This window comes from Labeo rohita, chromosome 24 (genome assembly GCF_022985175.1).
Source record: "Labeo rohita strain BAU-BD-2019 chromosome 24, IGBB_LRoh.1.0, whole genome shotgun sequence".
In the NCBI taxonomy this organism is placed as follows: domain Eukaryota; kingdom Metazoa; phylum Chordata; class Actinopteri; order Cypriniformes; family Cyprinidae; genus Labeo; species Labeo rohita.
The window spans coordinates 19,768,099-19,789,428 of record NC_066892.1 but is presented as its reverse complement, the minus strand read 5'-3'; the positions used below and the strand labels follow the sequence as shown (position 1 = coordinate 19,789,428).

Below are 21,330 nucleotides of genomic sequence, written 5' to 3'. Positions count from 1 at the left end.
TTATCATGATCTTTATGAGAAGATGTGTTATTTGGAATGATATAGTCCAGAAAGAAATGTCTAGGTTTACAGGAATTTAGATCAGCAATGAAACAGTGCCAAAAAATGAACAGTCAAAAGAAAGTCCTCTTGGAATTGTACTAAATAAACTAAAATTCCTATAGAATATTACAGTAGTATTTGACATTTTGTAATCTGTATCACCTTTTGACATTCAGTTATAAAAAGAAAGTCACATTTTTGGAACAGAAGAAAGAACTTAAAGGGATAGTTCACCCAGAAACAACAACAACAACAACAACAAAAGAAAACTGCTGTTATTTTACTCACCCTCAGACCATGTAGGTGACTTTTTTTTTCTCAAGTAGAACAGTATAGAATATTTTTAGATGAAACCATAGTCCTTGGTGATAAATTTCACAGATGTTATTGGAGAGAGACAGATTTCTTCAGGTGTTTCATCCTCAGCCATATTTTCATCAAAACTAGTTTTAATCAAAACAAGATATTTTTGCATTGTATGTTTATTTATGTCTAATACTACAGTCAGATGCTAGTAAACTATAACAAATAAAAACAGCAATGGTCATGGCTGCATATTTTAACGTTCACATTATTGCAACTGATTTTTGTCTGCTGGTACACATTTTGAAAATATGAGAATCATCCTTATACTCAAAACACACACAATGTCCTAATACTCATATCACATATATTTAAAAATGTACATCTTTTATTCATACAGATGTGCACTTAACTGCAATCAGAGTATGAGAGAAGTTGCAGAATATGCATATCATTTTCCCTTTTTCTCCAATCAAACCTGAGAAGATTCAGACAGCAGATCAGTAAGTGTATTTATATCCTGGAAACACCTACGTTATGAAAGAATGCGAAGTTGATGAATGAAAAAAAAATTGACAATGAAAAAAAAGTGACAAAATGGTATATTTGAAAATCATATCAGCAGCCAAATGTCAAAAACATTTTTATTCTAGGTGATAAAAATGGAAACATGATTCAGCAAAATGTATTAAAGTCATGTGATTTGTGTTAGTACTTGTGTGGAATGAGAAAACTAAATAATGCTCTATTTAAAGATGTGTAATCCTTTTATTTAATTTTCTCTTAAAGATTTCAGTCTATCTTGAGTGACTATTATTGAATTTCATTAAAAATATTTAGAAGTGGTTCTAAAATAAAAAAAAAATCCTAGTGATATCCTTTACGTTTTACAAATTAGCATTTTTTTTTTATTTAAAAAAAATTGCTAAGGCAGATATTTAACATGCCCAATCATGTATTGTACAAAATCATACACTAGGGGGTAGAATTGTGCTATATATGAAGAGAAATCATAAACATGCAATCCAACCTTTAAAAACATATATTTGCTGAACACATTTGACAGGCATGATACTCATTTATCTTATGTGTGCTGTCAAGTTATTGGTAGGTGTCAATGTCCTTAAAAAAATAAAAACTAAAACTAAAAAGCATTTCTTAAAAGATGCAAATACAATTAAAAGACTCCTTTTGAAACATGTTCCAGTTTTTAATAAAACAGTTATCTTTTTTTGTCATTTTAACAGTTGTAAGGCATCATGCATGAAAAAGGCATACAAAAGCATATGTACCTCCTTCCTAAAATAAAAGGTTGAATTACGTTGTGCAGATTAAAAATATAATTCTTTACAAATATATGGAAGAGCTGACAGTCAATCCAAATAAAAGGATCTTTTGGCGAAAACACAACCTGCTCTCACAGTATTTCATTGTAAACATGAATTCTGCCAAAAAAGAGAAACATTAGTTCATGCTTTGACATTAAGGAGGTTTATCAGAAAGCATGCAACCGAGTCGTAATATGATTTTCACAATGTCGACATTCCTTAAACACAGAGAAAGAGTGATATTCCATAGTTCTATCAATAATAATGGTTAAGATCATAAAGAAATATGATATGACTACTAACAGACAAACAGACAGACAGACGGAATGAAGAGTCATAAAGATCCCGTTCCCGTGTTGTCCTGTAGAGGGTAGTGTTGACTAGTCTCTGCTACAGACCACATAGGGAGGGACATTTGGCGTTTGGCACAAGAGAGTGCAGCAGGCGTGCTTGTGTTGTGCTATACCACGTTGAAGACCATTGAGAGATATTGCTCGTACGACACCTGGATCCAGCCGTCCTGATCTGTGTCATACCGCCGGAACACGTCAGTTAACCTCTGTTCAAATGAAAATATACACAGTGTTAAATGTACATCACTTCATAATGATGAACTGTTCCAAACCCATAAACTTCTGTTCTTCAGTTGAACACAAAAACAAGACTCTTCTGGTCACAGTTTTCATTCCATTACAATGAATGGGGACTTAAGCATTTAAGCTTCAAAAAGGACATAAAAGCACCATATGGGTCATTCCATGAAATCGGTACCTTTTCCAATTCCAAAAATTAAAAAATAAAATAAGTTTAGGCAACATTTTTTAAATGTCCATGAAATAAAGACACCTTAAAATTATATTTTTATGTATTATATATTATGTATTATGTATTATATTTTTTTTTCATGTATTTTTGGTATTTGGTATTTTCGTCAACCCTGTCACGCATACATTAATTAGAACCATGTGAGGGTTTTCACATATATGAGCAGTATTATATTCCAAGTCTTCTAACTTGGATTATATTCCAATATATTCCAAGACTTCTGAAGTCCAACGATAGCTTTATGCTAGGAACAGGCCAAAATTTAGGTTTATTTACTGATAATCTTCACCTCCAGTAGAATGAACCACTGTAACTGGATCCTTAAATCAGTGAGCTGAATTCAAGAACCATCTTGAATTCATCAAGTTTTGTAAGTTAATTTGACCCCAAAACACTTTTTGAGGTATGCACAAAAGTTATTTCAGTTTGCGGTTGAAACATATACCAATAACTATATGTTTCTGGGTACAAGTGACTGAAAATGATGGAGCAGGTTGCCAATCATTTAGGCTGGTTGTCAAATAGATCAACTGATTCATTGAAAGATCTCAATCAAAAGAATTATTAATTCACAAATGATACTTTTCTACATCCATCATGGGCCTGTTTACCCCTGGTATTAAAGGAGAAGTTCACTTCCAAAACAAGAAATTTACAGATCATTTACTCACCCCCCCCTTCCAAGATGACATCCAAAATGTCAATGTCTTTCTTTCTTCAGTCAGTAAGAAATTATGGTTTTTGAGGAAAACATTTGAGGATTTCCCTCCATATAGTGGACTTCTATGGTGCCCCTGAGTTTGAACTTCCAAAATGCAGTTTAAATGCAGCTTCAAAGGGCTCAAAATTATCCCAGCTGTGGAAGAAGGGTCTTATCTAGCCAAACGATCAGTCATTTTCTGAAATAAAAAGACAATTTATATACTTTTTAACCTTAATGCTCATCTTGTCTAGCTCTGCGTGAACTTCGGTTCAAGACAGTTAGGGTATGTCAAAAAACTCCCATCTTATTTTCTTCTCCAACTTCAAAATCGTTACATCGCTACAGACCCAGTGTTTACAAAGTGAACGTGCAAAGAAGATCCTCTTTGACAAAAAGGTAAAACAGTATGCAAGACAATTTTGAAATTTGAAGTTAACTAACTAACTGTCTTGACCCGGACTACACAGAGTTCACGCAGAGCTAGACAAGATGAGCATTTGAGGTTAAAAAATTATATAAATTGTAATTTTTTTTTTTTTTCAGAAAATCTCGTGAAAGATCGTTTGGCTAGACAAGACCCTTCTTTCTCAGCTGGGATCGTTTAGAGCTCTTTGAAGTTGCACTGAAATTGCATTTTGGAAGTTCAAACTCGCAGGCACCATTGAAGTCCACTATATGGAGAGAAATCCTGAAATGTTTTCCTCAAAAAACTATTTATTACTGAAGAAAGACATGAACATCCTGGATGACAAGGGGGTGAGTAATTTATCTGTAAATTTTTGTTTTGGAAGTAACTTCTGCTTTAAGATCACAATTGGACAACTTTAAATACAGGTATAAATGGGGTCCATTTTTGTTCATTTTCAGCCACTTCCAGAGGTAGTCCAAAATGTGATCAGATTGCTTTTGCAGACTAGATGCTCATGTGGTCAAACAGCCTACTCGCTGCAAAAGATTGCCTACTCGCCGCCCACCTGTCTAACATGTGAGCATGTTTTGAGAAAGTGCACTGAAACAATCAATTCCAACTTTGCTATGTTTTAGCCAAAAATACAGCTTAACAAAACGCTGTTACCATTTGTATTCTTTCCAATCACTTCCTTTCCCTTTGTTCGTAAGCAGCGGTAATGACTTAATTAGTTCAATCATATTTGTGTGCTTCATTTGGTGCTCTAGTGAATGTGGCATTTTCTGGGGACACGTTCTTTCGCCAGGATTTCTATGTTGCCAAAGATAACCAGGTTTTGTCTGTTTGCACTGTGCAGATCGAACGTTGTTTGACACCTAAGTACCTTTATAGCCATAGAGAGCAGGCGGCTCCTTATGCTTTCGAATCACTCACACAGTGCTTTGATGTCATACAATAATCGGTCTGCTCAGCGCCGCTTCAAGTCGAACACACCTGATATGTATTGCTTTGACCATTCTTTGTAGTTCCCACCTTCTCACACGCCACGACTGGTCGATTATGTTCAATGCCTGCATGTTACTGGTCAAACTACTTTTAGATCATTACCTTAAGCAAGTATGAAAACAGAAATACAGAGCCAAAACCTGTATATTTTAGACAATATAGAAATCCTGGCCAGAATGTGTCCCCCAAAAATGGCACGTATGGTAACCCTACTATTTGCTCCAACTCCTGATATTCGCCAAGGCTCCCAAGAAGGGTTCATGGACCTGTTGACATTAAAGATGCGTTTTCAAAGATCCAATCACAGGTGGTCAGGCAAGACGCTTTACCATGGTCTTAACATGCATTTTAAATGCATCTCCTGTGACCACTTGTGTTCAGATTTCATCTACATTGGGGAACTCCAACCCTGCTCCTGGAGAGCTATGGTCCTGCAAACTTCAGTTCCAATCCTGCTCCAACACACCTGCCTGTAATTACCTAGTCTCAACAAAGCCATGAACTCTTCTTGAGAGCTATCACAAATGTCAAGAGTTGCAGCAAATCCTACAAAGCTATCAAATGATTTCAAAAGACTATGAATGTTTATTTGTTTGTGTTTTAACACAATGTGAGCTTCTTTTGCTGTTTTCGTGGTGGGAAAAAATTATGGCAAAAGTATCAGATTTTTACCATTTATTTTCACTAAAAACTCAAACTGAATTTGGCTTAACTCTGTTAAAAATCTCTTCAAAAGTGTAAACTTAAAAAAAAAAAAATTAGTTCTCAGGGTTAAAACCAGCACAATCTAATAAAACATGCTTCAGGGATAAAGGATTTTGGCAAAAAGAACATGTTAAAGGATCTTCTCCTAGTTTTAAAAACTTGTGTGTCATCCTGGAATGACCTATTTTACAGCAGGTATAAACATTCTGGTCCATGGAAACATTTCTCTGATATAAAGGAGTTGTTTTTGAAACCCTGTTTTGAAGCACGGCAGCTGGTTTAAGCTGGTCCTTAGTTGGTCATGAGCTGGTTTAAGCTGGTCCTGAGCTGAGCAGAAGCTAATTGCTTAGGACCAGCACATGACCAGCTTAAACCAGCTCAAAACCATCTTAAACCAGCTGCCATACCTCAAATACCTAACTTATGTTGTTTTTTCAACAGGGAAGTAATTTGGATGGGTTTTGATTTTCCAAGGAGGAATTTTACAGAAGTGTTTGTTCTAGTATGCTTAGATCCACTTTGGCATTTTGTAAATGTGGTTTGATCCATTTGATCTTGTTTTTTTTTGTACAAGCTTGTAAGAGAAGTTAAGAAAACAGGATGATAAGCCAGATTTCCATTATTGGTCTTCAGCCTTAATGGCTAATTTGAGAGGTCTGTTTTCTAGAGTTCATTTCAAGACTATGAATGTAGCACACAACTCACATAGACTACTTCTGAGATTATTCTATGTGCTGAAATAATTTCAACTGAAACAAATAGACAGGGCAGGGACATATCTAGCAGTCCCACCCCCTTTTTTAAAAAGCCAATGATGTTTTGTATATAAATATATATACACATATATATCAATCACAGCTTGGGCCAGAGCCACTGAGTTTGGTAAAGCTGCATTTGACAGCGTATGATGGCCACAATCTCATCTATATCGCTATAAAATATAGCATTCTGTGTAGAATTCAAATGGGTCCTATACGTTTTGTGGTCTGCACCGACTCGCACATATGATCTGCTTTGTGCTATCGTGTCTCTGGACTGGAGCAGACTATGTGCGTGCTGTGGCGATTTGTGTGGAACAACGTGAAACCAGACTTCTTTTGTCCAAATAGAAATCATATTTACACTGTCTGAATCATTCCCTATCCATTATATAGTGCACTACTAATGCTAAAAATACTAATTGTGTGAACAAGTGACTGATTTCAGCCCCAGCTTCAGTGCCTAATTATAGTGTAGAGGGTGGGACTTTTCGGATTCTAGAAAGCATTTGATTGGACAGAAAGGTTGATGAAAAGCTTAGGTGCAGGGTGATGTCATCAAAAGAGACTGTAAGTTTTCAATGCTTATATCTTATAAATGTGAATTTTGTCATTGTTTTGAAACAGTCAAGCTGATAACCTTAAGGCTGACATATTCATACTAAAAGCCAAAAAAAATTTCAATTTTGATTTCATGGGGACTTTAAGGTTCTATTTCATATTTGAGGCTCTATGCCATTTTTAACTTGACATCTCCAAGGCTTACTATCACTAAAGAGTGGCCAGGACAGTGTTCGAAAAATCTTCTTTGTGTTTCACAGTAGAAAATCATGTTATTGGAACAGCATAAGCGGTTGTAAATACTGACCGATTTCTAGGTAAACTATCCCATTAAAGAAATTGCAAGTGTTGCATATTACACAGATCATTACCTGTAGTACAATACAGCACTGAATGAAGTCATCGAAAGCCACTTGGCCCCTCTTCTGACGGTCAAATTTCTCTATCAGTGTGTTGTAGAACTGATCTGAAAGACGATAACCTGTGCAAAAAGAGAAGCACTTGAAGTTCAGTGTTTTCCTCAAGGGGGACATTAATAATTTTCCATCAGAGGTTCCATCAGTTTATTTGTCCTTCCTCTTATTGGTTTTGTGCATCAGTGCCCCTGCCTCTCATTCCTACAGGATTTTCTTTAAACACCTCACCAAATGCATCCATCACCTCCAGCTTTCCATTTATAGCAGTCAATAAGCAAGCATTAAGAACTAACCAAAGCCGGTGAGAGCCTGTTTGAGCTCGTTCTTGTCGATAAACCCTGAGTTGTCCCTGTCGTAGGTGCGGAAGATGTTCTGCCAGTCTGTGATGTATTTCCAAACGCCGGCAAACTCGTTGAAGTTAACCCCACCTTTGTTCTCCCGATCAAACATAGCTGAAAAGAAAGAATTGTTGGAATGTTTGGTTACATTTAATCCTCACATCCAGACTTTGTTGACATTTTATTGATGCTTGGATTTATTGCATTACTTTGTATTATAAAGTGTCTGCTGAAGTGATTTATGTTCAAAAACATAATATGTTTACAAAGTACTGCCATACATTCATAATATTTCGCCCTGGATTTGAAAAGGTTAAGTATAAAACAGAATACCAAAAACTGCTTGAGATGGACAAAAATTGCAAGTGTATTCAAGAAAGATCACAATTGAGTTGTTATGATGGCCATGTGTATCCACTTGAAATGAGCTGAACGTGATCACCTTATTCTGCAGTTAGGAATCATTACACACAGTCAATTATTATTGACTAACATTCTCAAGAAAAACTGACGATTTCTGTTGCTTAAAACAAAATCCTTCCACTTTCTGAGCTACTTTCAAGGCATATGACAGCTTCATTCTTCCAGTTCGAGCTGAAACAAGTGAACCTTTCTTAGCTAAGTGCGCTAATCGGAAACATTGCAGGTTGTCATGGAGCTCACAAACAAACAAAGCATTATGAGACAAAAGAGAAAAAGACACAGCATGTCTATGGTTTTGTGAATGATCGAAAATAACAATACTCACATATAATTGATCTGACAGTCACAGGGTTGAAAGGTGTCCATGTACCTGAAACAAAAACAGATAACAATCAGTTTCCATATAAAACTAAATTATTAAAACAACAAACAGAAGCACCTCCATATGCCATCAATCCTGTAAGCAAAATGTTGATAAATTTATTTCATGTTTCAGGTGAAAACCAACATGAAATGACATTCGTAAAACTTTTTTTATTTTCTGCAGTGTGACGTATATAAGTGAAATAGAATATTCAATGAAATAATGAAGGGCATGCATGTTTGCATAACTAAAAGTAAATATTTTGCTTAGATTTCATTCTACTAGGCAGATCTTTGCCAGTGCCTGGATTATTTTTTGGAAGGCTATTAAAAGTGTAAAACAGACTTTTTCCCACTGCGTGCTGTCTTTGACGTCAACTGCCAATGGAAATTTGGAGTGTCTATTTTTAGGTATTACAAACTGTTTTATTAGTTTGAAATACATTCTTTAATATTGGTTACATACATTATATATGTTACGTCCCAGGACGTGTCATTATTTCTTGTTAATTTTGTGAATCTGTGTGTGTGAGATTGTTTCCCTGATGCCCAACAACCTGCTGGGAAGTGTAGTTTTTGCCTGTTTTCCTGTTATATATTCTATATAAACAAATGATTGTTATAGTGTAATATAATAGTGGTTATGTCAACACACACACACACACCCACAACATTTTAATGTGTCTGTTGCAGTGTAGTTACACAAATAAGTATTTATAGTTACTCTTTATTTAAGATGTTACAGTGTTACAGTGTAATTATACATTTAAGTAATATCAATTAACAACATACACATTACTAGGGCTCGAGCTAGGATTAGGGTTAGTTGGTTTAAAGCTACTTTTATTACTTATATTCGGTACATGTAACGTAACAAGGACACTGTAAAAAACTGTAACATGTCGAGTAATATTAAGTAACAACATGTACTTTCTAAGGTTTAAAGTTAGAGTTCAGTTTGCTTTACCATCACTTACTTGTAATTATGCATAATTATGCATTACTGTTATTACTATAGTAGATACACGTGACAAGTGTTACCAAATTGTTCTGTGCCTTTCAAAAGCATTTGAAATGACATTTTTATAAAAAAATTTTTTTTTTTTAACCCAAATGCTGGGTTTCAGTCTGGTAATTTTATTGGGTTACTTTTAATATTTTTACCTAGGTGCTGGGTAGTTTTTCTGTAATTAAGCTGATGTGTCATTTTTAACGCTGGGTTATTTTTTTCTACCCAGCAGCCCGCTGAGCCTGAGTTGAGCCTGTTTCAGACTAAACAACCCAGCTGCTGAGTTACTGACAGAGCGCTGACTTTTTGCGTCCTCTACAGGAGAGAGTGGTTCTCAGCCTAGCCGATTTGGTGCACTTCTTTAGTGAAATATAGGTTTGTATTTTATTTAATTTATAAAGTCTTTACTGTGCTGCAAATTATATTATTTTACGCAATGCAACATATAAGGATGAGTTGTCAATCAGCTGCATCAGCAGTGGTCATTTCAAATGATGGAAACGCCTTTCGTCTTGCAAAACAAACTGATTTTATTCTATATAATACTGAATTTTATTTAATTAGAAGGTAAAATATGTTCTCTAATGTCAGTCCTGTTTGTTTATGGGCAGATTATGGAGTCAGTCAAAGCATCTTTCAGCTAAGAGTGAAACGCAAGTTGGCAGTCTAAGGTTCATCAGTTTCCCCCGCAAACAGCAGACCATCACCGGCTCAGTTTTCAGCACAAGAATCAGCACTATTTCAGTGAAAAGGGATTACAGAGAACATCTGAAAATACACTTAAATTAAAATGCTTCTTTTAAATGTTACAATTTAATTTCTATAATGCTTGTACATTGTATACAATATATATTGTTTAATATATATTGTCAATTCTGGTGTATTCACCCAAATAAATTTAGTTTGTCTTATATTTTTGTCCATGGGTTTTCTTGCTTATTAATAAATGTTTATATTTTGATTATTGCTGTTGCCTCTCTAATTCTGTGTGTGATTTTAATTTCCAGTGTAACTTAAGCCAGCAATATAGTAATTTTAAACAATAGTTGACTTAAATAAAACAACCCAGAATGTTGGATAAAAACATTTAACCCAACCAGCTGGGTCAAAATAACCCAGCATGTGTTCTGTCCAATATTTATCCAGTGCTGGGTTGCCAAATAACCCAAGTTGGGTTGTTTTTAAGCCAGCATTTTTTAGAGTGCATGATGGAAACACCTTTTGCCTTGCATAACAAACTGATTTGATTTGTTATAATACTAAATTTAATTTAAAATATGTTCTGTAATCTCAGTATTGTTTGTTTATGGGCAGGTTATGGAGTCAGCCACAGCATCTTTCAGGAATGAGTGAAACGCAAGTTCCCCTAGCCAACAGCATACCATCACTAGCTCAGATTTCGGTGACACACCAGTATGAGAATCAGCACTATTTTGGTGAAAAGAAAAATTAAAATGCTTCTTTTAAATGTGACATTTTTTATTTTTATAATGCTTGTTAAATGAGTTTAAATGTAATATGGTTAATTATGCTGTATTCATCCAAAAAAAAACATTTTTTTATCCATGGGTGTTCTTGCTTATTAATACATTTTCATCTTTCGATTATTGCTGTTGCCTCAAGCAATTCTGTGTGTGGAAATTTTTAATTTCCAGCCTATTTTAAACCAGCAATATAATAATTTTATACAATAGCTGATTTAAATAAAACAACCCAACATTTAACCAAATCAGCTGGGTCAAAATAATCCAATATTTACCCAGCGCTGGGTTGCCAAATAACCCAAGTTGGGTTGTTTTTAACCCAGCATTTTTTAGAGTGTAAGTATAATTCACACTGAGTCACAGTAAAACCAGGAACACTTATTTAGTATAGACAGTTTAGATTTAATATCATTTTTAGCCAAAGGTAACAACATAGCTGTATAGTTTCTATTTTTTCCTCTCTGTAACACGTTCCTCTGTTCACTTACGGTCTCCTTTGGGCCTGATTTGTAATGCCTATGATAGAATCACTAGGGAGTGGCATTATGGTCATAACATAAGGTAGTAAGAAAGACATTTCAGGTACGCTTCAATAGACACCCTTCACTGACCTTGAGGAACACACTTTGCAGTCTATATAGGTCAATCTCTTATTCCAGCTCAGTGAACCCTCCCGATCTGTTTTGGCTGAAATAACACTATCATTTGTTTCAGCTTTCTTATCTTAACACACCTACAACACACAGTGGGCACGCTGGGGGAAACAACACCAGAAGACACAGGACTGAAACGTACAGCTGTAAAATAAAGCCATTCTTCTTTGCAATGCTGAGTCATGGCCTCACACACACTCACAGAGCCGCTATGCGAGAGAGGAAGGACTTGCACTGGTGATGAACAATAAGACAATCAGGGAATAATTACGATGCTCCTCTAGTTGGTGGGACAGGGGTAGTTGTAAACAGCCCAGGAAAGCAGAAAGAACAGAATGGAAAAAATAACGTTTGTAATGTTTTTTAAAAAGGAGTGTGTTCCTGCTAAACAAGACCACCAAGGTCACCCTGACCATATTAGGTAGGCTAATGGAAATAGTGTGAATAACATGGTGCCATCTCAAAGAGAGAATGGCTGCTAGTGGCAAGGACTGGTGAGGAGGCGGGTCTGAATTCAGGCACAAAGACGCCCCTATGTGCTGCACACTGGCTCCAGTCACCACACTGCCTACTCCGGGAGGAATCATGGAAAAACGGCAACATTCACATCACTCCACTAGACAAGCACACAGCAGTCTGCCGCATACAACAACACTGCATATGTTAACACAAGGACTTCTTTTTATATCATATTTGAGAGTCAAACACAGCTGATAAAACATTTTATTATATTATGATATTAAGCTTGGGAAAATATCTAAATCCAAGTTTTTGCTACACTGGCCAGCAGTGAGTGTATTTAAAAAAAAAAAATACTGGATGTAACTTAACTGGTCATAACAGGACTGTATTTTGTATATATATATATGCAGGGGTGCACATACGTTTTCATAAGACTACCTGGAGATTTGGTTTGGTCCTCATACTGCACATAGTGTGACCCATTAAATATAACTCTAAAAAAATAAATTAATAATAGTGATAATAATATCATTGGACTTTTTTTTTTTTCATCTATTTAGTTTTTTTTTTTTTTAAATAGAAGAAAATAATAAAGTGTGGTAATACTATTATATTTTAAAATACAATAGCAGTATTAAATAAAAATACAATTATGTATGTATGTGTATGTATATATATATATATATATATATATATATATATATATATTTATAATTTGTTGTGTTAGGTGTTTTTTTAAAGAAATTAATACTTTTATTTAGCAAGTGACAAAAAGTGTGTTAAAAGTGACAGTAAAAACATTTACGTACTAACATTTATAATGTTCTTGTAACTTTCTATTTATCAAAGAAATGTTTAATAAAAAAGGATCAGTTTCCACAATTTTTAACAGGACAACTGTTTTCAACATTGATGATTACAAGAAACAGCAAATGAGGATATTTGAATGATTTCTGAAAGATTATGTGACACTGAAGACTGGAGTAGTGATGCTGAAAGTTCAGCTTTTCCATCACTGGAATAAATTACATTTTCAAATATATTCCAATTGTAAACAGTTATTTTCTTCCTAAATGTCACCAGGTCACCACATAGAGATCTGGAGACTAAGAATAAACTTCAGAGATCATGTATAAACTTCAAACGATACATTTTTCTTTCAGGTCAAAATTGTTAGATGTTTGATTTACAGCTGTATTTTTTTCCTTTCTAGAAGGTTTGATTTAATATGTTTATGTCACTTCTATCATTTTCACAATTCAGTTACAACCAAACAATGTTGCATTTATATATATAAAAAATGTACTGGCCAACTGTCTTTTGTAAGTCTTAATTTAGGACTAGTAAGTTCAAAACATCCTATTCAAGCCTGATTATATGTAAAACTTTAACACCTTTAACAATTTGAAATGCCATAAACATCACAAGCAACCCTGCAAACTACCCTAAAACTCCTTTCAGGCAGCAATCCATATCTCTGAGAACTAAGTCAGCCAGACCCAGTAGTGCTATAAAACAAAGTCAACCAAGGCTAAATGTGCATAACCTTTCCCATCCCTGAATTTCTTTCATTTTCATTTATGCCTTTTGAGGAAAATTCATTATGCCCTGGTCACAGGAGTGAAATTATAATTCAACATGGCTGGAGTCTGTGAACTGAATGGTTGTGACATAGTAAATCAAAGCTGCCCACTGCCACTGCTTCCCTTACAGCAATGACCTCTGATATAAATCTATGTGAACAGCAGTACTCCAGCAAACGCCTAGAGCAGGATCGGAGAAAATCAAGAGTGCATAAATATGTTGAGCCAGCTAAACGACAAAGCTGAGAGGAGAGCACTTTTACTGTAAGACAATCAAATAAAATCAGACACCCAGAACAACAATAATTAGAGAGAGAGAGAGACAGAGAGAGAGAGAAAACAAAACGAAAGAATGACAGTGCCAATAAACAAAAGTGTTCGTTCAAAATAGTGATAATGATTAGATAATTTTCAAAATCTATGGAAAATGGATGATTTTTGGACAGTAAAAAGTGTCTTCTACTCACCAAGCCTGCATTTATTTGATCCAAACATCAGCAAAACTAATATACTTTACTTAAAGTAACTGTTTTCTATTTTTAATACATTTTAAAATGTTATTTATTCCTGTGATTTCAAAGCAGAATTTTTAGCATCACTACTCCAGTCACATGATCCTTCAGAAATCATTCTTATATTCTAATTTACTGCTCAAAAAAAACATTTATTATTATAATTATTATTAATACTATTATGTTGAAAACAGCTGAGTATATTTTTTTCAGTTTTCTTTGATGAGTAGAAATTTCAGAAGGACAGCATTTATCTGAAACAGAACTCTTTTGTAACATTATAAATGTCTTTATCATCACTTTCAATCAATTCAAAGCATCCTTGCTAAATAAAAGTATAAAAAGTACAAAAAATTCAGATAAATGCAGATCTTTCTATTCATCAAAGAAACCCTGAATAAAATGTACTCAAGTGTTTTAAATATTATTATTATTATTATTATTAATAAATGTTTATTGAACAGCAAATCAGCATATTTGAATGATTTCTGAAGGATCATGTGACACCTAAGACTGGAGTAACGATGCTGAAAATTTAGCTTTGAGCACAGGAATAAATTACATTTTAAAATATATTAAAATAAAAAGCAGTTATTTTAAATAGTAAAAATATTTCACAATATTACTGCTTTTGCTGTATTTTGGATCAAATAAATGCAGGCTTGGTGAGCAGAAGAGATTTCTTTTTAAAAAAAAAACATTAAAAAAATCTTACTGTCCAAAAACTTTTGACTGCTAGTGTTTAAAATAATATTAAATTTAAAGGACAATAAAATCTTTGTATTTTATTGGATAAACATCTAGACTTTTGAGTAAATATTGTATAAAATAATTGTCAGTGTTTAGCAATTTATTTAGGTTTCATTTGTCATGAATGAGTTACTTATTGTGTATCAGCATTATACTCTGCTCTGTAGACATAAATTTCTGAACATTACAATGATTTAAATCTACTTCTTCAAGTATAGGAGCTTAAACATATTTTCATAGCATCTTTGTGGTGGTAAATTCAATTTATTTGTCAATGAATTAAAGCAAAACTCTGAAGATTCAATGAATCATTTGCGTCACTGAAAATACATTCCACAGTCTCCACGATCCATTTATCATGTACAAAAATGTTTTAGGAATAAATGACTAATGTATTCACTACATATAAAAGCAAATGATAGTCATTTTTTACACATTTTGAACCTACTTCAATCTGTTTGGTCAAAATTGCATTTTTTTTTTTTTTTTTCAAAAAAGTAAGCTATTTTAAAGCAAATACATCAATATTGAGACACAATGCTGAAAATTACTGAATGATACATGCAGCAAATGTATTCAGCACATAAGAGCTGAGGTCCCTGAGGTATATTCATAAACTCACAACAGAGATATGGGCTTTAGCAGTGCTGAGAGGCTTGACCTGACCACTGAACCACTAATCTAAGGACGTCACCGCCTATACACTACATAACGCACATGCAGTGCCTGTTTTCAAATCTCTACAATAATACAGTACAAAGTACTGTACTAATAGTACAATTCCTCAGATTATCACAGGGGGACAATGTTCTATACTTTACAATGTTGTGCTGCTGAAAAGTATAGAGAGCGACAATGGTCTATGTGCTATAACACAGCATTGCACTGCAGCAGTGCTGACAGGAACATGCACTGAGATCATTGAACCGTTTGGCTTAAACTCACACAGCCCACTCTCAAGAATGATAACAGAGTTTTCTGCTAATTCTGCACCTCATTGAGACGAACACTACATCAACCTTACTGCTCGGAGCAGATAACAGCTTCTGGCAGGAGTGAAAGAACTCTGACCCACTTTGGCAAGGCCATATGCTCATGAAGCAGAATGGGATGAGGAGATATTTGACTAAGGCACATTCCATAAGTATAAGATACACTGTGATGTCCCATTACTTTTTTTTTAGAGAACTACTAGACATGTTTGATAAACTATCATCTAACAAAGTTAGTGTAGCATTAAAAAAGTAGCTCATGTTGAACTCTTCTGGTGTCTGTACCTTCTCTTAAACAAGTGATTGCATTTTATATTTTTTCACGTTACCAAAAAATGTGACTTAAAAAATAAGGGGGGAGAGACTACTGCTCCAAAGTTTAGGGTGAATAAAGGTCATTGCAAACTAAGTCTGAATTTTCTGTCCGCAAATTTCGCACTGTAAAAAAATAAATACGACCTCACTTTGTCAATCGAGTGTACACACTACGTCCGAAACTTTCGTCCGTCATAAAAAAAATTCGGATCAGGTTTGATTTTCTGCGTTTTCGCATCTGTAGCAAGCATTTTGATAGAACAGGATGACAGGATATTTTAATTCAGCATAGATGCATTATATTGATCAAAAGTGAACTTTACAATGTTAAAGTCAATTCACTCTGCACCGGCATATATGTGACCCTGGACCACAAAACCAGTCATTAGTAGCACGGGTATATTTGTAACTTTAGCCAACAATACATTACATGGGTTAAAATTATTGATTTTTCTTTTATGCCAAAAAATCATTAGGATATTATGAGGAATCTTCATGTTCCATGAAGATATTTTGTAAATTTTGTACCGTAAATATATCATAACTTAATTTTTGATTAGTAATGTGCATTGCTTAAAACTTCATTTGGACAACTTTAAAGGCGATTTTCTCAATATTTAGATTTTTTTGCACCCTCAGATTCCAGATTTTCAAATAGTTGTATCTCAAATATTGTCCTGTTGTCCTAACAAACCATACATCAATGGAAGCTTATTTATTCAGTTTTCAGATGAATCAACAGATGGTTTTGTGGTCCAGGGTCACATATATACAGACATACTAGTGTTTTATCCCTGTCATTGTCTGTTGCCGTTTGTCGTTTCTTGTTTATTTCTGCCGATTGAACTTGTTGAATCACTGTTTAGTCAGGTTATGGAATGTCTGAGAAGTGACGTACTGTAATTGGTTGGCTGACAACATTGGTATGCATTTTCTGGTTTGAATTGACCTTTACAATGTTTCTGTTTCAAATAAATGCTGTTCTTTTGAACTTTCTATTCATCAAAGAACGCTGAAAAAAACTGAAAAAACACAAGGCACAACTGTTTTCAACATTCACAATAATAAGAAATGTTTCTTGAGCAGCAAAGCAGCATGTTAGAATGATTTCTGAAGAATCACACTTACTCACAGGAGTAAAAGCTCAAATGAAACCAGCCAGCCTTGGTGAACATAAGAGACTTCTTCAAATAACATTTTTTAAATCTTGAATGCCAGTCTACATTATCTCACTCAAATTTCTCAGCTTTTACACAAATTGATTGTTGACTGAACTCATGAAGATAATTATTAAGTAAATGTTAAAAAACATTAGGTAACACTTTAGCATAGGGAACAATGCTCACTATTAACTAGTTATTTATTAGCATGCATATTATTAACATATTGGCTGTTTATTAGTACTTATAAAGCACCTATTCTGCATGACCATATTCTACATCCCTAATATGACCCAATACCTGAACTTAACAACTACCTTACTAACTATTAATAAGCAGAAAATTAGGAGTTTATTTAGGCAAAAGCTGTAGTTAATGGTTCGTTAATAGTAAGAACTGGACCTTAAAATAAAGTGTGACCAAATATTCTTTGATTTGTGGAAAATATATAGATTATCAGTAGCAACAAACCAACATTTAGCCCCAAACTTGCCAGGCCCTACTGCTTTATTTAGGACAAACATGCAGTGTGTCACACGTTATGGTGTAGTTTGTGTGAGTAATGCTAGAAAATAGCAATCACTACCATTTAAACTGTATTTAGACAAATGGTACCAAGGTTGCATAAAAGGCAAACAAATCTTTAGAAAATGAATAAAAATAACAGCTCATATAATATTTTGTTTGACCTCTTAAAGTCAATCAACATTTTTAAGTTCAGGTTCCTTTCTGATCATTTGTTGAAAAAAATTACAAATAAAAATAATGTTTTAACAGTGTCAGGCCATATTTTGTACCCCAAAGCGCACTGAAATTATCTGAAATCTCCAGTTGTCATCTATAAAATGGTTGCTGGTTATTGCTTGGCATTTCATGAACAGCATCTTTCATTAAGCAACAATACTGTGAACGTCTTCCCTTGTGTGGGGAACAATCTTTAAAAATCATCATCACATAAAATGTGATTACTGAAAAAAAACAAAGAAAAGATCTTTTTAATACAACACAATTAAAGTAAATTTCATATGGAAATATCAGAACGGCATGTGTAAATTGTGCTAAATCGTACTGCCAAAAATAATGTGTTGACAAAACCATCAGATGACTGTTAGAGGAAAAGACTTACTGTTTGTACAAGAAACATGTTTTTCTGCTCTGTGGAAACCTGGTTCCTTTTATTAATCGTCTGATATTCCAAAAACAAAGTTAATCAATGGAAACCCCACACAATATTTATACTTAAGGGCCTTTGCTGAATATTTCTCTTTCAACTCCAGTTGTAATATGTTTATTGTTGACTAAAAAGTAAGAAAAAGGGAAAATTAATGCAAAAAAAGAAACATACCATTTGATAATGCCTGCTGAAGCTCTGTGTCTGATATTGCCCCGCTCCTGTCTTTATCTACCCTGGAGGAAACAGAAAAATGATTGATCATTTGCTTTTAAAAATAATGAAAATCATGTTGAAAACTTTTGTTTTATAGTGAATGACTTAAGTACAGTAACAGTGTCTTGAACTGTAATGGGACAAATAAGAAACAATCTCAGGATGTGGGTTTAGTCAAATGAAAGTGAAAGTAAAAGCTTATGTAGTGAACAATTCAGAGATTTTGTGTTTCAAATACTGAGAAGGGTCCATTCATTTACATCTAAAGAGTTTTCTTTCCCTTTGAATTTACATATGACACATTTTAGAAAAGTGTCTTGGGAAGCCAGTTGATTTGTTCTTTCATTTCCTCACATATTCATTCATTCATTCGTTCATTGATGTTGTGAAGGCGTGGCCTCACGCTGATATTTTTAAGATTCATTTCAGTCAAGACATGTCAGCAATGACTTAAAAGAGAGAAAGTTTGTCTCACAGAGAGCGGGTTGTCTATTTCTGCCGTTGGGAGTGTCTTTTCCATTACACACATGCCATAAATCGTAAAAGGACACGTTTCCATTACAGGCCTTGTGAGATGAATTTAAGGGAATGTTGTTCCATGTGGAAATTACATGTATTATTTGGTCTGTTTGGTAATAAAGAGATTATGGTAGAAAGAGATTGAGCTTTACAAAATCCTATGGTACATTACTATGAAATAAGCACTAAGTAATATGCCTTAGCAGACCAACAAAACCCCTGTATTTCTAGGCAGCTGCTGAAAAAAACTTGAAAAACAGAAGTGACGGGCTAGAGAGAGGTCCCCTTAATAATATGGACACCTAAAACCTTGAAAGAGAGTCTAGTCTGGGGCATAACCACAGTAAACTGTGAAAGGAATGTCTTGTTGGCTTGTTTACCTAGCAAGACCCTGCCCAACCAAGCAATATTTGAACTCGTGACTCTTATTCACACCAGGAATTTTGAAACAACCATCAGCTTTAGTCACTCTATGTAGTGAATTCTGTTAAGATACGGTTAGAGAATAATTGACCTAATTTATTTGCTGGACTGACTAAACCAGAACTTCCATTCAAGGAAAGTATGATCAGGAACATCTGGGTTGCTTTTTCCTAAAAGGAAAGTGGAAAAAATACAAATTGCATCTATATTTATCCCATTTATCTTTGGTATTCCTAATGTTTCAGGAACCGTAGGCCCTCAGGTTGAGCTTTTTCCCACTCAATTCCCTATTATATCACAGCGATCAGGCAGAATAACAATCATACCACTATAAATTTATGAGGTTTCAAACTGGGGCCAAGGGACCCTCAGGATGCCACAACAGATTACTAAAATAAATAAATAAAAATAAAAAATAATAGTAAACAAATAAAATAAATGAATTATAAAACATTCAAATAAACTAACTAAATAAAATAAAATAATGTGATCAAACTAAAAAAAAAATGTTAATAAATAAATAAAATAATTTTACACAACGCAGTACTAGTCAATAGAAATGTAACAAACGTAACGCATTAAAAACAAAGTATATCCTCACAGAAATTAAATCCTTATATCCAAGTAATTATAATAATAACCAAACACTTACAGGTCATATACACTAAATATAATCATAATCCAGCCATAATACGACACAGTTCACCTGCCAATATATTGTCATGGAAACTCTTAAGTAATAAACACACTCAGAGATGACTCATACTAATGTACAGATAAACACTGGTGACTGACTAACATCTTTAGACATTCCCGAGTCATATGACCAATCCTCTGATTTAATATTAACAACACTAGAATATAACTGGAATGTTGCTAGGTTACATTTACGAGTTGCATACGTTTCTGCGTTTTGACGGCAGTGCTATAAGGGGCGTTTATAGGAGTTTTCTGCCTTTTGTACGAGTTCTTGAGTTTAAAACGAAAGTTGAACTACTTTTGACTTGATAAGAAGTCTTAAAAACGCAACGCTTGTGGCGTGAGACGTTGACAACACAGTGACGCGACAGCGCGATACGTCAATACGTGTACATAAACCAACATTAAAAAATAGTGCAAATGGAACCCAAGAAGAACGTCTCGCGTGTGAACGGCCCTTAAGAGTCAATCCTCTGCAGTATTACATAATTCATTACTATAGAGACGAGTAACTTAGTTAAACCAAACCAACTCACTCTCTACTCACTTATATGCGTAAAAATAAGACCATATGGCATTCGAAACTGCTGAAAACTAGGCAAATGCGTATTCGAGGTAATCTCAAATGCTCAGTTGCAATAGAAACTGAGTAACTGTGTTGAATGGCGTAATAATGAAAGTCAGACGAGAAGAGACTGCTCACAGATGAAAGCGTTTGAAAAACGGCGGAAGCAACTACGAAATATAACAGACATTTGCTTTTGCGAGCTGTACAGCCCTCTGCTAAAGTTTTCCCAGTGCATTTCGTCTCTACTTGTACGTGACTTGCAAGAACAAGCTCTTTCCTGCTGCGCTTGTCAAATCGACATGCGTTCAAATGCGGAATCGGTGGTCGTGTTTCACTCACCTCTGAAATATATTCCATAAAAAGCCCTGATCCGGCGGCGCGCTGTTATAATGAGGTGGTCTATACTGATTATGGTAGGCCATGTCCTCTGCTTGCCCCGCTAAACGCTAAAAATGCGCTCTGTGAGCAGCGAAATTCAACTTGCTTAAATCTGACTCTAAAAAATTCTTCACGCAGAGGCGTGGCGTGAAACTCCCCACTTCCCATTAAAAATTAGCGGACGTCACAGGGAACCGCCCCCTTCGAACTCTCTCGGGGACTTTCCGCTGTTCTGATTGGCTCGTCTCATGCCAGCG

At 34.6% G+C, this 21,330-nt stretch overlaps 1 protein-coding gene across 1 annotated transcript; it reads right to left on the bottom strand.

Moving 5' to 3' along the window:
* Positions 1–1,892: 1,892 nt before the first annotated feature.
* On the bottom strand, positions 1,893–21,224 carry pdcd6 (programmed cell death 6). Its single transcript, XM_051098603.1, has 6 exons — positions 21,035–21,224; positions 18,445–18,506; positions 8,142–8,186; positions 7,349–7,507; positions 7,011–7,120; positions 1,893–2,232 (listed from the first exon to the last, which is right to left on the bottom strand). The coding sequence occupies exons 1-6, from the start codon at positions 21,115–21,117 to the stop codon at positions 2,134–2,136; spliced, it is 558 nt and encodes a 185-aa protein (XP_050954560.1). The 5' UTR covers positions 21,118–21,224; the 3' UTR covers positions 1,893–2,133.
* Between the last annotated feature and the right edge of the window lie 106 nt (positions 21,225–21,330).